A 15,657-nucleotide genomic window follows, 5' to 3' on the forward strand; every position below is an offset into this window, starting at 1 on the left:
GTCTGTGTGGGTTTCCTCCAGGTGCTCCGGTTTCAACCCACAGTCCAAAGATGTGCAGGTGTTGGGTGGATTGGCCACACTAACATTGCCTAAACGTTAGGTGTGGTTACGGAGATAAGGCAGAGTGTAGGCCTAGGTGAGGTGCTCTTTCGGAGGATTGGTGCAGTCTCGATGGGCCGAATGGCCTCCTTCTGCACTGTAGGAATTCTATGTGAGTAATATCTGATTGTCGATCTAATCCAATTGGGCCCGTGATTCCCAATTCAGATCCTTCACGCATTTTAAATTAATTTAGTTGCTTCTCGTCCCATAAGGGATCCCCAGTGGCCAATGTTCCATTCTGAATCACAACTGGTAGCTCACAAAACTTAACCCTGGCCTCACTACGATACACAATGACACGAGCAAAGGGACTTTTCGGTCCCTGTTCTTTCTGACTTGTCAAATACCTCACTCCAGCAGATCGGGTCTTCCTCAGCGTTGAACATATCTACAGACATTGTACACTTAATATTTTAGCCGTTTTATTTTCTTCCGTCTCTGTGCTCTGATCTCCACTGCAAGAATGTTTCAATGTTCTTTGCAAGTTATTTTGCAACCTCATCACCTGGATTCTTCCTGTGCCTTTCATATCCTCCAACTGGCTTCTACATTTTCTCAAAATTAATTGACTTCAATCACCATGGTTACTTGGAACCTTAAGGTGACAGGTCGCAAATACAAGCATGTTTAAAATGGTCATCAATGACTCTGTGCCTGTCACATCTCAGTGGTTACATGGAGTCACAAAGCTGTAATGTTCCTTTCAGCCTTTTTACACCATTCAGAGGCACCTCTTAATCTTTCCCAAGCCTCAAAGTAATAGGCGATCTTAAATATTCCTCTTGGAATCACATATTAAAGGGCAAAAAGGAAATTTGTTTCTCGCTGAACTGGGACTCACATTTCTGATCCACGAGAGGGCATTGGGAGGTCAATTCTCAGCTATTCCTTCACCACATCAGTGCCGTCTCCATAAAATCCGGAGAATCCATGGAACCAATACAGTGCAGAAGGAGGCCATTCGGCCATTGAGTCTGCACTGACCCTCTGAAAGCGTACCCCACCGAGGCCCATTTCCCCACCCTATCCCCCGCTTAACCTACACATCTTTGGACACTGAGGGGCAATTTTTTTAACCTTTTTTAACCTGGCCAATCCACCTAACCTGGTCTGAAACTCATCACTCGCAAGGTTAAATTTTTCCAATTTTCTCCCGCTTTGCGAAGATACTGGCTCACTGGAACATAATTCTCCAGGAGTATGTTTCCAAACTAGAATCTCCAACACTGACCTCCCTACCGCCACTTAGACATCCATAATCTTTAACAGTTGGCCATTGTTTTGAAGTTTCAACATTAACAATGACCATTAACGGGTGGTGTAGACCTCATTCTGGCCCACAAGCATATACTTGCGAGCAGGGGTTGCCAGCAGTGTATAACCTGGCAGTTTTCTTCTCACTTTTCCTCCCTACCAATCCCAGCTTTAAAATCTTAAAAGCTGTTCTAACCCTCCCATTCAGTTGGTCAGGCATTACGTCAATCTTTCAGACAAAAGTGAATATTCTGCAGCTAGTAACTCACCTCCGGACTCCCCAAAGTCCATCCACCATCCACAAGGCACAAGTCATGGAATACTCTCCACTTGCCTGGATGAGTGCAGCTCCAACAACACTCAAGAAGCTCAACACCATCCAGGACAAAGCAACCTGTTTAACAGCGCTGCATTCACCATCTTAAACATTCAACCCTTCCACCACCAACACACAGTGGCAGTCGGGTGTATCATGTACAAGAAGATAAACTGTAGCACCTCATCAAGTCTTCGATGAAAACATTTCAACTTCCTTGGGATTAGCATTGACCAAAAACTGAACTGCGCCCGCCATATAAATCTGTGGCTACAAGAGCAAGACAGAGGCTGGGAATCCTGTGGAGAAGAACTCTCTTCTGGACTCCCCAAAGCCTGCCCACCATCTGTAAGGCACAAGTCAGGAGTGCAATGGAATACGCTCCACTTGCCTGGACGAGTGCAGCTCCAACAACACTCCAAAAGCTGGACATCATCAGGATAAAGCAGCTCGCTTGATTGGCACCCAATCCACCATCTTAAACATCCACTCCCTCCACCACCGATGCACAATAGCAACAGCGTACACCATGTATAAGATTATAAGATTCCCTGTATGGACTCACTAAGGCTCCTTTGACAGCACCTCCCAAACCCGCAACCTCTACCACCTAGAAGGGCAAAGGCAGCAGATGGATGGGAACGCCACCGTTGCAAGTGCTCCAAGTCTCACACCATCCTGACTTGAAACCACATCACTGTTCCCTCACTGCTGCTGTCAAAACCTTGGATCTCCCTTCCTAACAGCACAGTGGGTGCACCTGCACCACACGGACCGCGGCGGTTCAAGGCAGCTCAGCACCACCTACTGTTTAAAAAAGGAGGTAGGCAGAAAGTGGGTAATTATAGGCCAGTGAGCTTAACTTCGGTAGTAGGGAAGATGCTGGAATCTGTCATCAAGGAAGAAATAGCGAGGCATCTGGATAGAAATTGTCCCATTGGGCAGACGCAGCATGGGTTCATAAAGGGCAAGTCGTGCCTAACTAATTTAGTGGAATTGTTTGAGGGCATTGCCAGTGCGGTAGATAACGGGGAGCCAATGGATGTGGTATATCTGGATTTCCAGAAAGCTTTTGACAAGGCACCACACAAAAGATTGCTGCACAAGATAAAGATGCATGGCATTAAGGGGAAAGTAGTAGCATGGATAGAGGATTGGTTAATTAATAGAAAGTATAGAGTGGGGATTAATGGGTGTTTGGCTGGTTGGCAATCAGTAGCTAGTGGTGTCCCACAGGGTTCAGTGTTGGGCCCACAATTGTTCACAATTTACATAGATGATTTGGAGGTGGGGCCAAGTGCAATGTGTCCAAGTTTGCAGACGACACTAAGATAAGTGGTAAAGCAAAAAGTGCAGAGGATACCGGAAGTCTGCAGAGGGATTTGGATAGGTTAAGTGAATGGGCTAGGGTCTGGCAGATGGAATACAATGTTGACAAATATGAGGTTATCCATTTTGGTAGGAATAATAGCAAACGGGCTTATTATTTAAATGATAAAATATTAAAACATGCTGCTGTGCAGAGAGACCTGGGAGTGTGAGTGCATGAGTCACAAAAAGTTGGTTTACAGGTGCAACAGGTGATTAAGAAGGCAAATAGAATTTTGTCCTTCATTGCTAGAGGGATGGAGTTTAAGACTAGGGAGGTTATGCTGTAATTGTATAAGGTGTCAGTGAGGCCATACCTGGAGTATTGTGTTCAGTTTTGGTCTCCTTACTTGAGAAAGGACGTACTGGCACTGGAGGGTGTGCAGAGGAGATACACTAGGTTAATCCCAGAGTTGAAGAGGTTGGATTACGAGGCGAGGTTGAGTAGACTGGGACTGTACTCGTTGGAATTTAGAAGGATGCGAGGGGATCTTATAGAAACGTATAAAAGGGAAGGGAATAGATAGGATAGATGCAGACAGGTTGTTTCCACTGGCGGGTGAAAGCAGAACTAGGGGGCATAGCCTCAAAATAAGGGGAAGTAGATTTAGGACTGAGCTTAGGAGGAACTTCTTCACCCAAAGGGTTGTGAATCTATGGAATTCCTTGCCCAGTGAAGCAGTTGAGGCTCCTTTCTTAAATGTTTTTAAGATAAAGATAGATAGTTTTTTGAAGAATAAAGGGATTAAGGGTTATGGTGTTTGGGTCGGAAAGTGGAGCTGAGTCCACAAAAGATCAGCCATGATCTCATTGAATGGTGGAGCAGGTGCGAGGGGCCAGATGGCCTACTCCTGCTCCTAGTTCTTATGTTCTTATGTTCTCCAGGGCAATTTGGGATGGGCAATAAATGTTTGTCAATGGCACTCACACATCTTGGTTGAAGAAATAAAAAGGGAACTGCAATCACTGTAAAAACCGTCAATATTTCGAGTTATTTTACAATTTCACAGTCCCAGGCAGAGATTGCCTCACCAAGACTTCAGGTCGTAAATAAATAATTGTTGTGCAATTTAAAAGTGCATTTAAAAAAAATACCCTTTCAGTGATAACCCTAAAGAAACAATTATGAAAGTGTCTTGTGGGGTCTCTTGCCTGATATCTGCGAACAGTGAACAAGGTTCGATGTTCCTCGACGAGCAAAACCTGAATAGGGGCATTAAAAAGATGGCGTGCTGCTTTTTCCATTTTCTTTGAACAGTTTTTGTTTCTTCATGAAAAAGAATATCGATGGCGGGTGAGTGAGGAAGGGTTTTCCGATTGGGTGGGGCCATGAGACCCGGGAGGTCACATGATGAACCCTCCCGGAACATGTCCCGAGTTGGCAGCCCTGCTAACACGCAAAGAGACAGTTGCCAGCCCTTCCACAAGCCACCACAGCACGCTCAACGCCCTCTGTATTTTATATGTGTAAATCTAATATTTCCACAATGCCTATTACATTGAAACATGTCTCCACACATTGGGCAGTGAATTGCTCTTGAATTGTTTCAAGTGATTTGCAAAAGAAGCAAATGTGATGTGAGCAAATTGTTTTTCTGATAATGAGTGGCTGGGGTCTGGAATGCGCTGCCTGGAAGTGTGGTGAAGGCACATTCAAGACGGTGATAGGTGATTATTTGAATAGACCCACTGCGCAGGGGTACGGGGGGGGGGGGGGGGGGCAAGGGAATGGCACTAAGCCGTGATGCTCATTTGGAGAGCCTGTGCAGACACGATGGGCTGAATGGCCTCCTGCGAAAGACACAGACTGCGGTGACGTGGACAAGTGTGGCAGCCATTTTGCAACACGATCGCCTGCAAGGATTAGTCCGTCGACTGTTCGCTGACGTCGGCTGAAGGGAGAATGTTGGCCAGGTCACAGTGTGAGGGAGTGAATTTCCTACTCCTCCTGTGCCTGTGCCTGTCCCGTCTCAATTAAGCAACCCGTCTGCTTCAGACTAGTGAGGTGAGTCAGTCTACAAGATCGAATTTGTAAGCCAGCATTCAGCTATAGAATGCTTGCTGTGCTTACAGCTGCTTTCAACAATAATAAAACGCTTTTCCCCACTGGCCCACGCAGGATTGATTACGCTGGGAGACACTATGACAACGAAACAAAGAAAGCAACGCACCCATACCTTTTACTGGATCCCTTCAGACAAGGAGCTCCGAGATAGACGACATTCAGGACAGTTTGTGAAGGCGCAGTGAAACCAAAATCATAAAATGTCACGCCATTTTATTCAGGGGTTTGACTGATTGCGGCTGTCCCGCTCACACATAAGAAAAGTCGAACCACATGAGGCGTGTGGTCTTGCGAGCTGACTGAGGAAATCTTCAGCCGCTCAGGATTTTATTGGGAATGCTCATTGTTTTTCTTTAGGCTTTGCTAGGCTTTACAGGGTGGGGCTGAAAAGGACACATGTTTATATGTGCAGTCAATAGTACCTGAAATAGGACACAATGCTAGATTTCTTTTCCATTTTATCCACAGTTGGAAAACAAATAAATGCAGGATTGTGTTTAAATCAGATTACTTTGTAAACATTTAAGGCGGGGTTTAACTAAATGGGAAGAAAGTCGCGCAGTGAGAGCATTTGGCCGTGCGCTTCCCGGGCTCATAACGCTGAGAAACACAACGCTACAAAACGGCACTTGTGTTGAATAAGGAGCCTCAGCGGGGAATGCACAGCCAAGGCTGCACATAGCCCCGTATTGTGCACTCAAAAGGTCCGCTCAGCAAAACTCCTCAGTGTTGCAAGCTAGTACCCAGGTGGCACTGTCAGGGTACCAGGCTGGCAGTGCCAGGGTAACACCCTGCCCAAAGGGTTTTCAGCTGAGGGCCTCCGGTACCCTGGTAGACCCCCACGAGTGCCGTTCCGTCTGGTCCCCATTTGTGGCGACCCGTCCTGAACGGTGTTCGCCCGCGTTCTCGGAGGCGGAGAGGACAGATACCCCTGCCTCAGGTACCTCGGGAGACTAGCTGCCTTGCTCTAACATGCAGATTTCCTAAAAAGTGATCCACCCAACAATGGGCGGGATTTACATTGCAACGTCTCGGGAGATCGCGTTGGATCCCGCGAGGCATTGAGAGCTGGGTAGATCCCGGGGGCAAGGTCTCTCGGCTTCTATCAGCGCTGCTGCGCACACTGCTTATCGGGCCATTAATCGCACCCTTAACGTTCTTTTTATGTCCCTAACATTCTACATGCCGGTGCTCTCAATCGCTCACTGTTATTGGCTTTCTTTATTAACAGGATGTGGGCATCGTTGGCAAAGCCACCATTTATTGCCCATCCCTAATTGCTCTCGAGAAGGCGGTGGTGAGTCACTTTCTGCAGTCCACGTGGTGCAGGTACACCCACAGTGCAGTTGGCGAGCTCCTGGAGTTTGATACAAAGTTAGTGAAGCAAAGGTGGCACAGCTCCAAGGCCGGAGAGTGGGTGAATCGGATGGGGGCCTTGCAGTTGATGGTGTTTCACGTGACTGCTGCTCTCAACTATCTAGGTGGTGGAGGTCACAGGTCAGGAGGTACTTGCTGAAGAAGCCTTGGCCGGTTGCTGCTGTATTTCTCCCCATCACCACCTTGCTTATTTCTCGTTCCTCCCCATTGTAATAGTTTTAATGATGTTTCTTCCCCATTTAATACAATGCCTTTGTATGGCTCCCTCTCTCCCTGCGAATGAGTTTAGGATTAACGAGAGTGTAGCACCATCGATCACACACGAGGCGAGACGTAAAGAACTTCAATCGAGGCTTTATTGAGTAGACTTGTTCAGACTCGTTCCCCAGCAGTTCAGTCACAGAATGCAGCTGCGGGGATTAAACCCAGGTTCTTATACCCCGCCTATCTGGGTGGAGCCCAGTAGGCGGTGGATACAATCGGGATCCAGCATCTGTCCTCCAATAGCTCCTCGGCATTCATGGTGTACCGTATTACCCCTAATACATACCACCACATTCTCCCCTTGTTAAAAAAGAATCTGGCGGGGTGTTGGGTGGTATGGTGGTAGGGGTTTACAGGGTCGGTACCTTAACCATTGAACTATATACAATCATGCCGCTTTTACTGGGCCACCGAATTATTCACATTTTACCCGATTTGCAGCGTTAACTATTTACAACAATGCCGCTTTACTGGGCCACTGAATTATATACATCTTAAGTCGATTCGATGAGTCGAGATGGTGCTCTGGTTGCCCTTTCCGATCGTCTCAGCCCGGGTGGTGGTGGTGGTGCTGGCTCGGGTCCGGTCGACTCTGGGAGCATCGCGCTGTCCCCTTCTGTTTCCTTACTCCTGGACGGGCCTGGGAGGAGGACCGATCCCCCCGGGAAGGGGGTGGCTGTGGTGTGCACCGGCGGGAGTGAGGGGGAGGTGATTTGTGTTGGGGGGGGGGAGCTCCGGCGGGCGCCAGGTCTCGCAGAGAGACCGTGTCCTGTCGGCCGTGTGGGAACGCCACGTAGGCGGACTGCGGGTTTGCGTGGAGTAGATGTACCTTTTCCACCAGCGGGTCTGATTTGTGCGCCCGCACATGTTTCCGGAGCAGGATGGGTCCCAGGGCCGCCAGCCAGGTCGGAAGTGACGTTCCAGAAGCGGACTTCCTAGGGAAGACAAGGAGGCTCGTGCGGCTTTTGGTTTGTGGTGGTGCACAGCAGGGACCGGATAGAATGAAGGGCATCCGGGAGGACTTCCGGCCAGTGGGAAGTTGGGAGACTCCTAGACCGTAGGGCCAGTAGGACGGTCTTCCAGACCGTTCCGTTCTCCCTCTCTACCTGCCCGTTCCCCCGGGGGTTGTAGCTGAGTAGGAATTGACGCAGCTCGTCACTCATGAAGGAGGACCCCCTGACGCTATGGATGTGGGCGGGGAAACCGAACAGGGTAAAGATGGTGCCGAGGGCTTTAATGACCATGGCCGCGGCCATGTCGGGGCAGGGGATGGCGAAGGGGAAGCGGGAGTATTCGTCAACGACGTTAAGAAAGTACGTGTTGCGACCGGTGGAGGGGAGGGGGCCTTTGAAATCCAAACTGAGGCGTTCAAAGGGATGGGAAGCCTTTATCAGGTGCGCTCTATCTGGCCTGAAAAAATGCGGTTTGCATTCTGCGCAGATTTGGCAGTTCCTGGTGACTGTTCGGACGTCCTCGACGGAGTAAGGGAGGTTGCGGGCCTTTATGAAGTGGTAGAAACGAGTGACCCCCGGGTGGCAGAGGTCCTCGTGGAGGGCTTGGAGACGGTCCACTTGTGCGTTGGCACAAGTGCCGCGAGATAGGGCATCCGACGACTCGTTCAGCTTTCCGGGACGGTACAAGATCTCATAATTGTAGGTGGAGAGTTCGATCCTCCACCGCAGGATCTTGTCGTTTTTTATCTTGCCCCGCTGTGCACTATCGAACATGAAGGCTACCGACCGTTGGTCAGTGAGGAGAGTGAATCTCCTACCGGCCAGGTAATGCCTCCAATGTCGCACAGCTTCCACTATGGCTTGGGCCTCCTTTTCTACTGAGGAGTGGCGAATTTCTGAAGCGTGTAGGGTCCGGGAGAAAAAGACCATGGGTCTGCCTGCTTGGTTGAGCGTGGCCGCCAGAGCTACGTCGGACGCGTCGCTCTCGACTTGGAATGGGAGGGACTCATCGATGGCACGCATCGTGGCCTTTGCGCTATCCGTTTTGATGCGGCTGAAGGCCTGGCGGGCCTCTGTCGACAGGGGAAAAGTAGTGGACTGGATTAGTGGGCGGGCCTTGTCTGCGTACTGGGGGACCCACTGGATGTAATAAGAAAAGAAGCCCAGGCAGCGTTTCAGGGCTTTGGTACAGTGGGGGAGAGGGAACTCCATGAGGGGGCGCATGCGTTCGGGGTCGGGGCCTATCACTCCATTACGCACTACGTAGCCAAGGATGGCTAGACGGTCGGTGCTAAACACGCATTTTTCCTCGTTGTAGGTGAGGTTGAGGGCGTTAGCGGTCTGGAGGAATTTGCGGAGGTTGGCGTCGTGGTCCTGCTGGTCATGGCCGCAGATGGTGACGTTGTCGAAGTATGGGAACGTGGCCCGTAAACCGTGCTGGTCGACCATTCGGTCCATCTCTCGTTGGAAGACCGAGACTCCGTTCGTGACGCCGAATGGAACCCTTAAGAAGTGGTATAGCCGCCCGTCTGCTTCGAAGGCAGTGTACTTGCGGACACCGGGGCAAATGGGGAGCTGGTGGTAGGCGGACTTAAGGTCCACGGTGGAGAAGACCTTGTACTGTGCAATCCGATTGACCATGTCGGATATGCGGGGAAGAGGGTACGCATCTAGCTGCGTGTACCTGTTGATGGTCTGACTGTAGTCTACGACCATCCTTTGCTTCTCCCCTGTCTTCACTACTACCACCTGGGCTCTCCAGGGACTATTGCTGGCCTGGATTATGCCTTCCTTCAGCAGCCGCTGGACTTCGGACCTGATAAACGTCCGGTCCTGGGTGCTGTACCGTCTGCTCCTAGTGGCGACGGGTTTGCAATCCGGGGTGAGGTTCGCAAACAGGGAGGGCGGTTCGACCTTGAGTGTCGCGAGGCCGCAGATAGTCAGTGGGGGTATAGGGCCGCCAAATTTGAATGTTAAGCTCTGGAGGTTGCATTGGAAGTCCAACCCCAGGAGGGTGGGAGCGCAGAGGTGGGGAAGGACGTACAGCCGGTAATTTTTGAACTCTATCCCCTGCACCGTTAGGTTTGCGATACAGAACCCTTTGATTTCAACGGAGTGGGACCCCGCCGCCAGGAACATTTTTTGGGTGCTTGGCCGAATTACAAGGGAACAGCGTCTTACCATGTCCGGGTGAATAAAACTCTCCGTGCTCCCCGAGTCGATTAAACACGGCATCTCGTGGCCGTTCACTAGCACCTTTGTCGTTGTCGTCTGGAGCGTCCGAGGCCGCGACTGGTCGAGGGTCACCGATGCCAAACGTGGTTGGTGTATCAGATCATTGTCTTCAGGCAGTGTGGATCCATCCACGCCGGGGTCCTTGCCTGTCAGCCAAGATGGTGGCGTCCATGGATCGCACGCGGTCGGGGGTGGACAAAATGGAAGCTCCCATGAGTCGCACGCGGCCGGGGTGGACAAAATGGCCGCTCCCATGGATCACACGCGGCCTGTGGGTAGGAAGATGGCGGCGCCCGTCCCCCCCTCGTGGTGTCCGGGGTCCAAAATGGCGGCGCCCGTTGGCCACCCGTGGGTCGCTGAGGGGGTTGAGCCCGTGGTCCCATTTGTTCCCCGGAGATAGCGGCGACCCCACGGGACTGGCACACCGCTGCGTAGTGCCCCTATTTACCGCAGTTTTTGCAGGTGGCCGAGCGGGCCGGGCAGCGCTGGCGGGGGTGTTTTGACTGCCCGCAAAAGTGGCAGCGGGGGCCCCCCGGGTGGTCTGGGATTCTGGCTGCGCACGCTTGCGGAGGGGTTGGGGTTGCCAGGGGGTCGATCGCGGCGGGGGTCCACGGAGCCCAAGGGGCTGCAGCGCAGTTGGGGGCATAGGCACGGGCGTTTTGGGAGGCCACGTCGAGGGAGGCTGCGAGGGCCCGTGCCTCTGTGAGTCCGAGAGAGTCTTTCTCTAAAAGTCTCTGGCGAATTTGCGACGATGCCAAACCTGCTACGTAAGTGTCTCTGATCAGGAGGTCCGTATGTTCGTTCGCCGTAACCGCTGGGCAGTTGCAGTTTCGTCCCAGGATCGTTAGAGCATTGAAGAAATCGTCTAGCGATTCCCCGGGGATTTGTCGTCTCGTCGCGAGCTGGTAACGTGCGTAGACCTGATTGACGGGCTTAATGTAGATCTCCTTCAGCAAGTTGAGCGCCGCTGGGAATTCTTCCGCGTCCTCGATGAGTGAGTAGATTTCGGGACTCACCCTGGAATGCAGGACCTGCATCTTCTGGTCTTCTGTTGGTCTGCCGGAGGCCGTTCGGAGGTATCCCCTCAAAGCACACCAGCCAGTGTTTAAACGCCGATGTTGCGTTTGCTGCGTGGGGGCTGATTCGCAGGCACTCCGGGGTGATCCGGAGCTCCATATTCCTTTTTAAGTCTGCTCAATACATTGTAGCACCATCGATCACACACGAGGCGAGACGTAAAGACCTTCAATCGAGGCTTTATTGGGCAGACTTGTTCAGACTCGTTCCCCAGCAGTTCAGTCACAGAATGCAGCTGCGGGGATTAAACCCAGGTTCTTATACCCCGCCTATCTGGGTGGAGCCCAGTAGGCGGTGGATCCAATCGGGATCCAGCATCTGTCCTCCAATAGCTCCTCGGCATTCATGGTGTACCGTATTACCCCTAATACATACCACCACCGAGAGACAGTGGTCTACCTCCCCTGAACAGATTTATCTTCACTTGCCCAGACAGGATTATGTTTTATAAAAGCAAATTGCTGCAGATGCTGGAATCTGAAACAAAATCAGAAAATGCCGGACAATCTCAGCCGGTCTGACAGCATCTGTGAAGAGAGAACAAAGCTAACGTTTCGAGTCTGGATGACTGGAGTCTGGATGCAGAGAAGGTTTACCAGACTGATTCCAGGGATGGCGGGACAGTCATATGAGGAGAGATTGACTAGGTTGGGATTTTTCTCGCTGGAGTTCAGAAGAATGAGGGGGGATCTCATAGAGACTTATAAAATTCTAACAGGACTAGACAGGGTAGATGCAGGGAAGATGTTACCAATGATGGGTGTGTCCAGAACCAGGGCTCACAGCCGGAGGATTCAGGGTAAACCATTTCGGACAGAGATGAGGAGACATTTCTTCACACAAAGAGTGGTGAGCCTGTGGAATTCATTACCACAGGAAGTAGTTGATGCTAAAACATTTAATATATTCAAGAGGCGGCTGGATATAGCACTTGGGGAGAATGGGATCAAAGGCTATGGGGAGAAAGCAGGATTTGGCGTTTGAGTTGGATGATCAGCCATGATCGTGATGAATGGCGGAACAGGCTCGAAGGGCCAAAAGGCCTCCTCCTGGCTTCTAAGTATCTATGTATCTCTATACTCTTTGTCAGAGCTTTGTCAAAACAATGTTTTAATTGAAGGATTGGGTCACTGTGCTGCTGCTGATTCATTGAGATCTCATGAGCTTCATTAAATGCTTGTACTTTCCCAGAACCCTGACACACACTGAGCGGAAAGATCCACTGACTCATTCTGTCTTGTGTCCTGATATTTACGACTGCCAGGGGCTGACAAGGCCACTCTGACATTACACGCGGTGTTATCAAAGCTAAGCACCCTACTGAAGGTGACTTGGTTAAGAGTACTGTTGAAAGTGACCCGGAAATCCAGACCTTTTCAGACAGGATTGGTGACTGCCCTTGTCACCAGTCCTGAAAAGGGCCAGCGAGTAATTCCTTTCAGCATGACAACAGTGCAAGATGTCAGTGGTGATCTGTCAGAGAAAAGGCCACACAACACTTGATGAGACAGCAGTGTTCAAAGCGCGTTGTAGCTGCTCCATCCAAGGATTAAGGAGGCTGCAATGTGAATGGAACCTTCCAACTACAAAGAGAATCCACATCGAAACTGCTCGGATATGGCGAGGTAAAGATGTGCAGTTACAAGGGCAATTTTTCTCACAGCAAATGAACAGAAATAAAAACAAAATCGTTCGACATTCCAACAAGGCACTTGGAAAATACACCCTGGTTTTCGATCGCTCTCGACTCGTTGTTGAGCTCCAACATGTCACCCACATTCCATCCCATACTCAGCTGTGTTCACCTATTGTCGGCACAGCATTTTACATTGCTTCCTCATCCTTCAGCTCCTTCAACTGAAATCCTTCTCCGCTACACCTCCAATCAAGTCGATTCTGACCCTCCTCACACTTTCCACTCTCTCAATCACACCCACCAAACCCTCACCACTACCAGCAGTACGGCAGCAGACCATTCAGTGTCTCATGTGACACCAAATCTCAGTGCCTATTGGAAGTGGGCCCCAAGCCTGATAGCTGGAATTGACCTCTTGGTAACCTCCAATTCCATATTTATAACAACACAAGAGTGCCATGAATCCGGCCCTCATTGCAAGGACCTCGTCTTACCTGCTTTTCTGACATGACATAGAGGTATTGATGATCCACAGACAAAGACATGTCTCGCAGAATGGCCCCACTCTCCACGACCTGAATGGTCTCGTACTGCTGGGCACCATGGGAAAGCCCATCTACACGGATCTGTGAAGAACAGAGAGAGAGAGAGAGATCACTTCGACTGAACATTGTTCAAAAATCTCTATATTATTCATCACCTATATTTCCTCCGGCTGATTCTTATTTATTTGGTCAGAAGTAAAATGAAATGAAAAATGAAAATCGCTTATTGTCACAAGTAGGCTTCAAATTAAGTTACTGTGAAAAGCCCCTAGTCGCCACATTTGTGGACTCAGCTCCACTTTCCGGCCCGAACACCATAACCCTTAATCCCTTTATTCTTCAAAAAACTATCTATCTTTATCTTAAAAACATTTAATGAAGGAGCCTCTACTGCTTCACTGGGCAAGGAATTCCACAGATTCACAACCCTTTGGGTGAAGACGTTCCTCCTAAACTCAGTCCTAAATCTACTTCCCCGTATTTTGAGGCTATGCCCACTAGTTCTGCTTTCACCCACCAGTGGAAACAACCTGCCCGCTTCTATCCTATTTATTCCCTTCATAATTTTATATGTTTCTATAAGATCCCCCCTCCTCCTTCTAAATTCCAACGAGTACAGTCCCAGTCTACTCAACCTCTCCTCGTAATCCAACCCCTTCAGCTCTGGGATTAACCTAGTGAATCTCCTCTGCACACCCTCCAGCGCCAGTACGTCCTTTCTCAAATAAGGAGACCAAAACTGAACACAATACTCTAGGTGTGGCCTCACTAACACCTTATACAGTTGCAGCATAACCTCCCTAGTCTTAAACTCCATCCCTCTAGCAATGAAGGACAAAATTCTATTTGCCTTCTTAATCACCTGTTGCACCTGTAAAACAACTTTTTGCGACTCGTGCACTAGCACACCCAGGTCTCTCTGCACAGCAGCATGTTTTAATATTTTATCATTGAAATAATAATCCTTTTGCTGTTATTCCTACCAAAATGGATAACCTCACATGTGTCAACATTGTATTCCATCTGCCAGACCCTAGCCCATTCACTTAGCCTATCCAAATCCCTCTGCAGACTTCCAGTATCCTCTGCACTTTTTGCTTTACCACTCATCTTAGTGTCGTCTGCAAACTTGGACACATTGCACTTGGTCCCCAACTCCAAATCATCTATGTAAATTGTGAACAGTTGTGGGCCCAACACTGATCCCTGAGGGACACCACTAGCTACTGATTGCCAACCAGAGAAACACCCATTAATCCCCACTTTTTGCTTTCTATTAATTAACCAATCCTCTATCCATGCCACTACTTTCCCCTTAATGCCATGCATCTTTATCTTATGCAACAATCTTTTGTGTGGCACCTTGTCAAAGGCTTTCTGGAAATACAGATATACCACATCCATTGGCTCCCCGTTATCTACCGCACTGGTAATGTCCTCAAAAAATTCCACTAAAGAACATTAAAGATTCCCCAGCAGTGACTCAAAACAGAGGGCAGGAGGTTCTCCCTTGGTGTACTGGCCAATATTTCTCCCCATCAATATCACTGACAACAAATAGACCACCTGGCCATTGTCGTTTGTTGGATGGCACTGTGCACATTTGGCTGTCGTGCTCCCAACATGACAACGACTGCACTTTGAAAGGTACTTGATTGGTTGTAAAACATCTGGGACGTCAGGAAGTCATGAACAGCACTTTAGAAATGCACGTTCTTCTTTCCGATGGTTCCAGCCCACACCTCATGGCCCCCATCAGTGAGCCGGACATGCACAGTACTCAAATTTCTAACCAGTGGCAGCACAGTGTCAGGAAACGTTGCCCCATAACGTTCAAAAAGCCTTTCTCCAGGTTTAGAGAACCTCAAGCAACGTAACAACCAGTGAGCTTTCACTCGCCCTTGGTGATGTTTCCATTTGTTTCATACAAAACACAAGCTATTTATTTGAGTTATGGAAACTATGATGATCGCATTTACGGCGATATGGCTTATGCTAATGATGGCTGTTATGTATCAACAGGAGTAGGTTTGTGTACTTAAGATGAAAATGAAACGTTTCACAATTCAACATCTTTAACTGAACACCAGGTAATTAGTAAGGCAGGAAATTACTGCATTCACTGTCCCTCTTCCCCAGGTCTGTGACTGTTTCCTACTGAGAGGTGAGAATTAAAGGAATCAGTTACCAATAGCACTTGGCACGTTTTTCATTTGCTGGCGTACACCCCACTGTGACCACAATCTTCCCGGTGCCACTTGCTCCAGATTGTGGAGCCAGGAGTTACTGTTGATTGACAGATCACAGCGGTTGGTAATGACACTTGTGTGTGAAATATCCATTTCTCTCAGAGAAAGAGTTTTAATTTGTCTTTACAGAGAGTCCGCGTCAACCTTTGCCCCACGACCAACACCACCAAAAATAGATCAGCAGTCACTCTCTTCCTGGGATCTCGCTGTGCACAC

The 15,657-nt window shown here is 49.4% G+C and overlaps 1 protein-coding gene across 4 annotated transcripts in view; it reads right to left on the reverse strand.

Moving 5' to 3' along the window:
- plxna4 (plexin A4) overlaps positions 1-15,657 on the reverse strand; it is a 776,634-nt gene that overhangs the window by 415,209 nt on the left and 345,768 nt on the right. For all 4 annotated transcript variants that reach the window (XM_072471113.1, XM_072471112.1, XM_072471111.1 and 1 more), the window contains exon 4: positions 13,142-13,273. In XM_072471113.1, coding sequence (XP_072327214.1) covers positions 13,142-13,273 — 132 coding nt within the window. The remainder of the gene's footprint in view (positions 1-13,141; positions 13,274-15,657) is intronic.

This window comes from Scyliorhinus torazame, chromosome 13 (assembly GCF_047496885.1).
Source record: "Scyliorhinus torazame isolate Kashiwa2021f chromosome 13, sScyTor2.1, whole genome shotgun sequence".
Taxonomy (NCBI): Eukaryota; Metazoa; Chordata; class Chondrichthyes; order Carcharhiniformes; family Scyliorhinidae; genus Scyliorhinus; species Scyliorhinus torazame.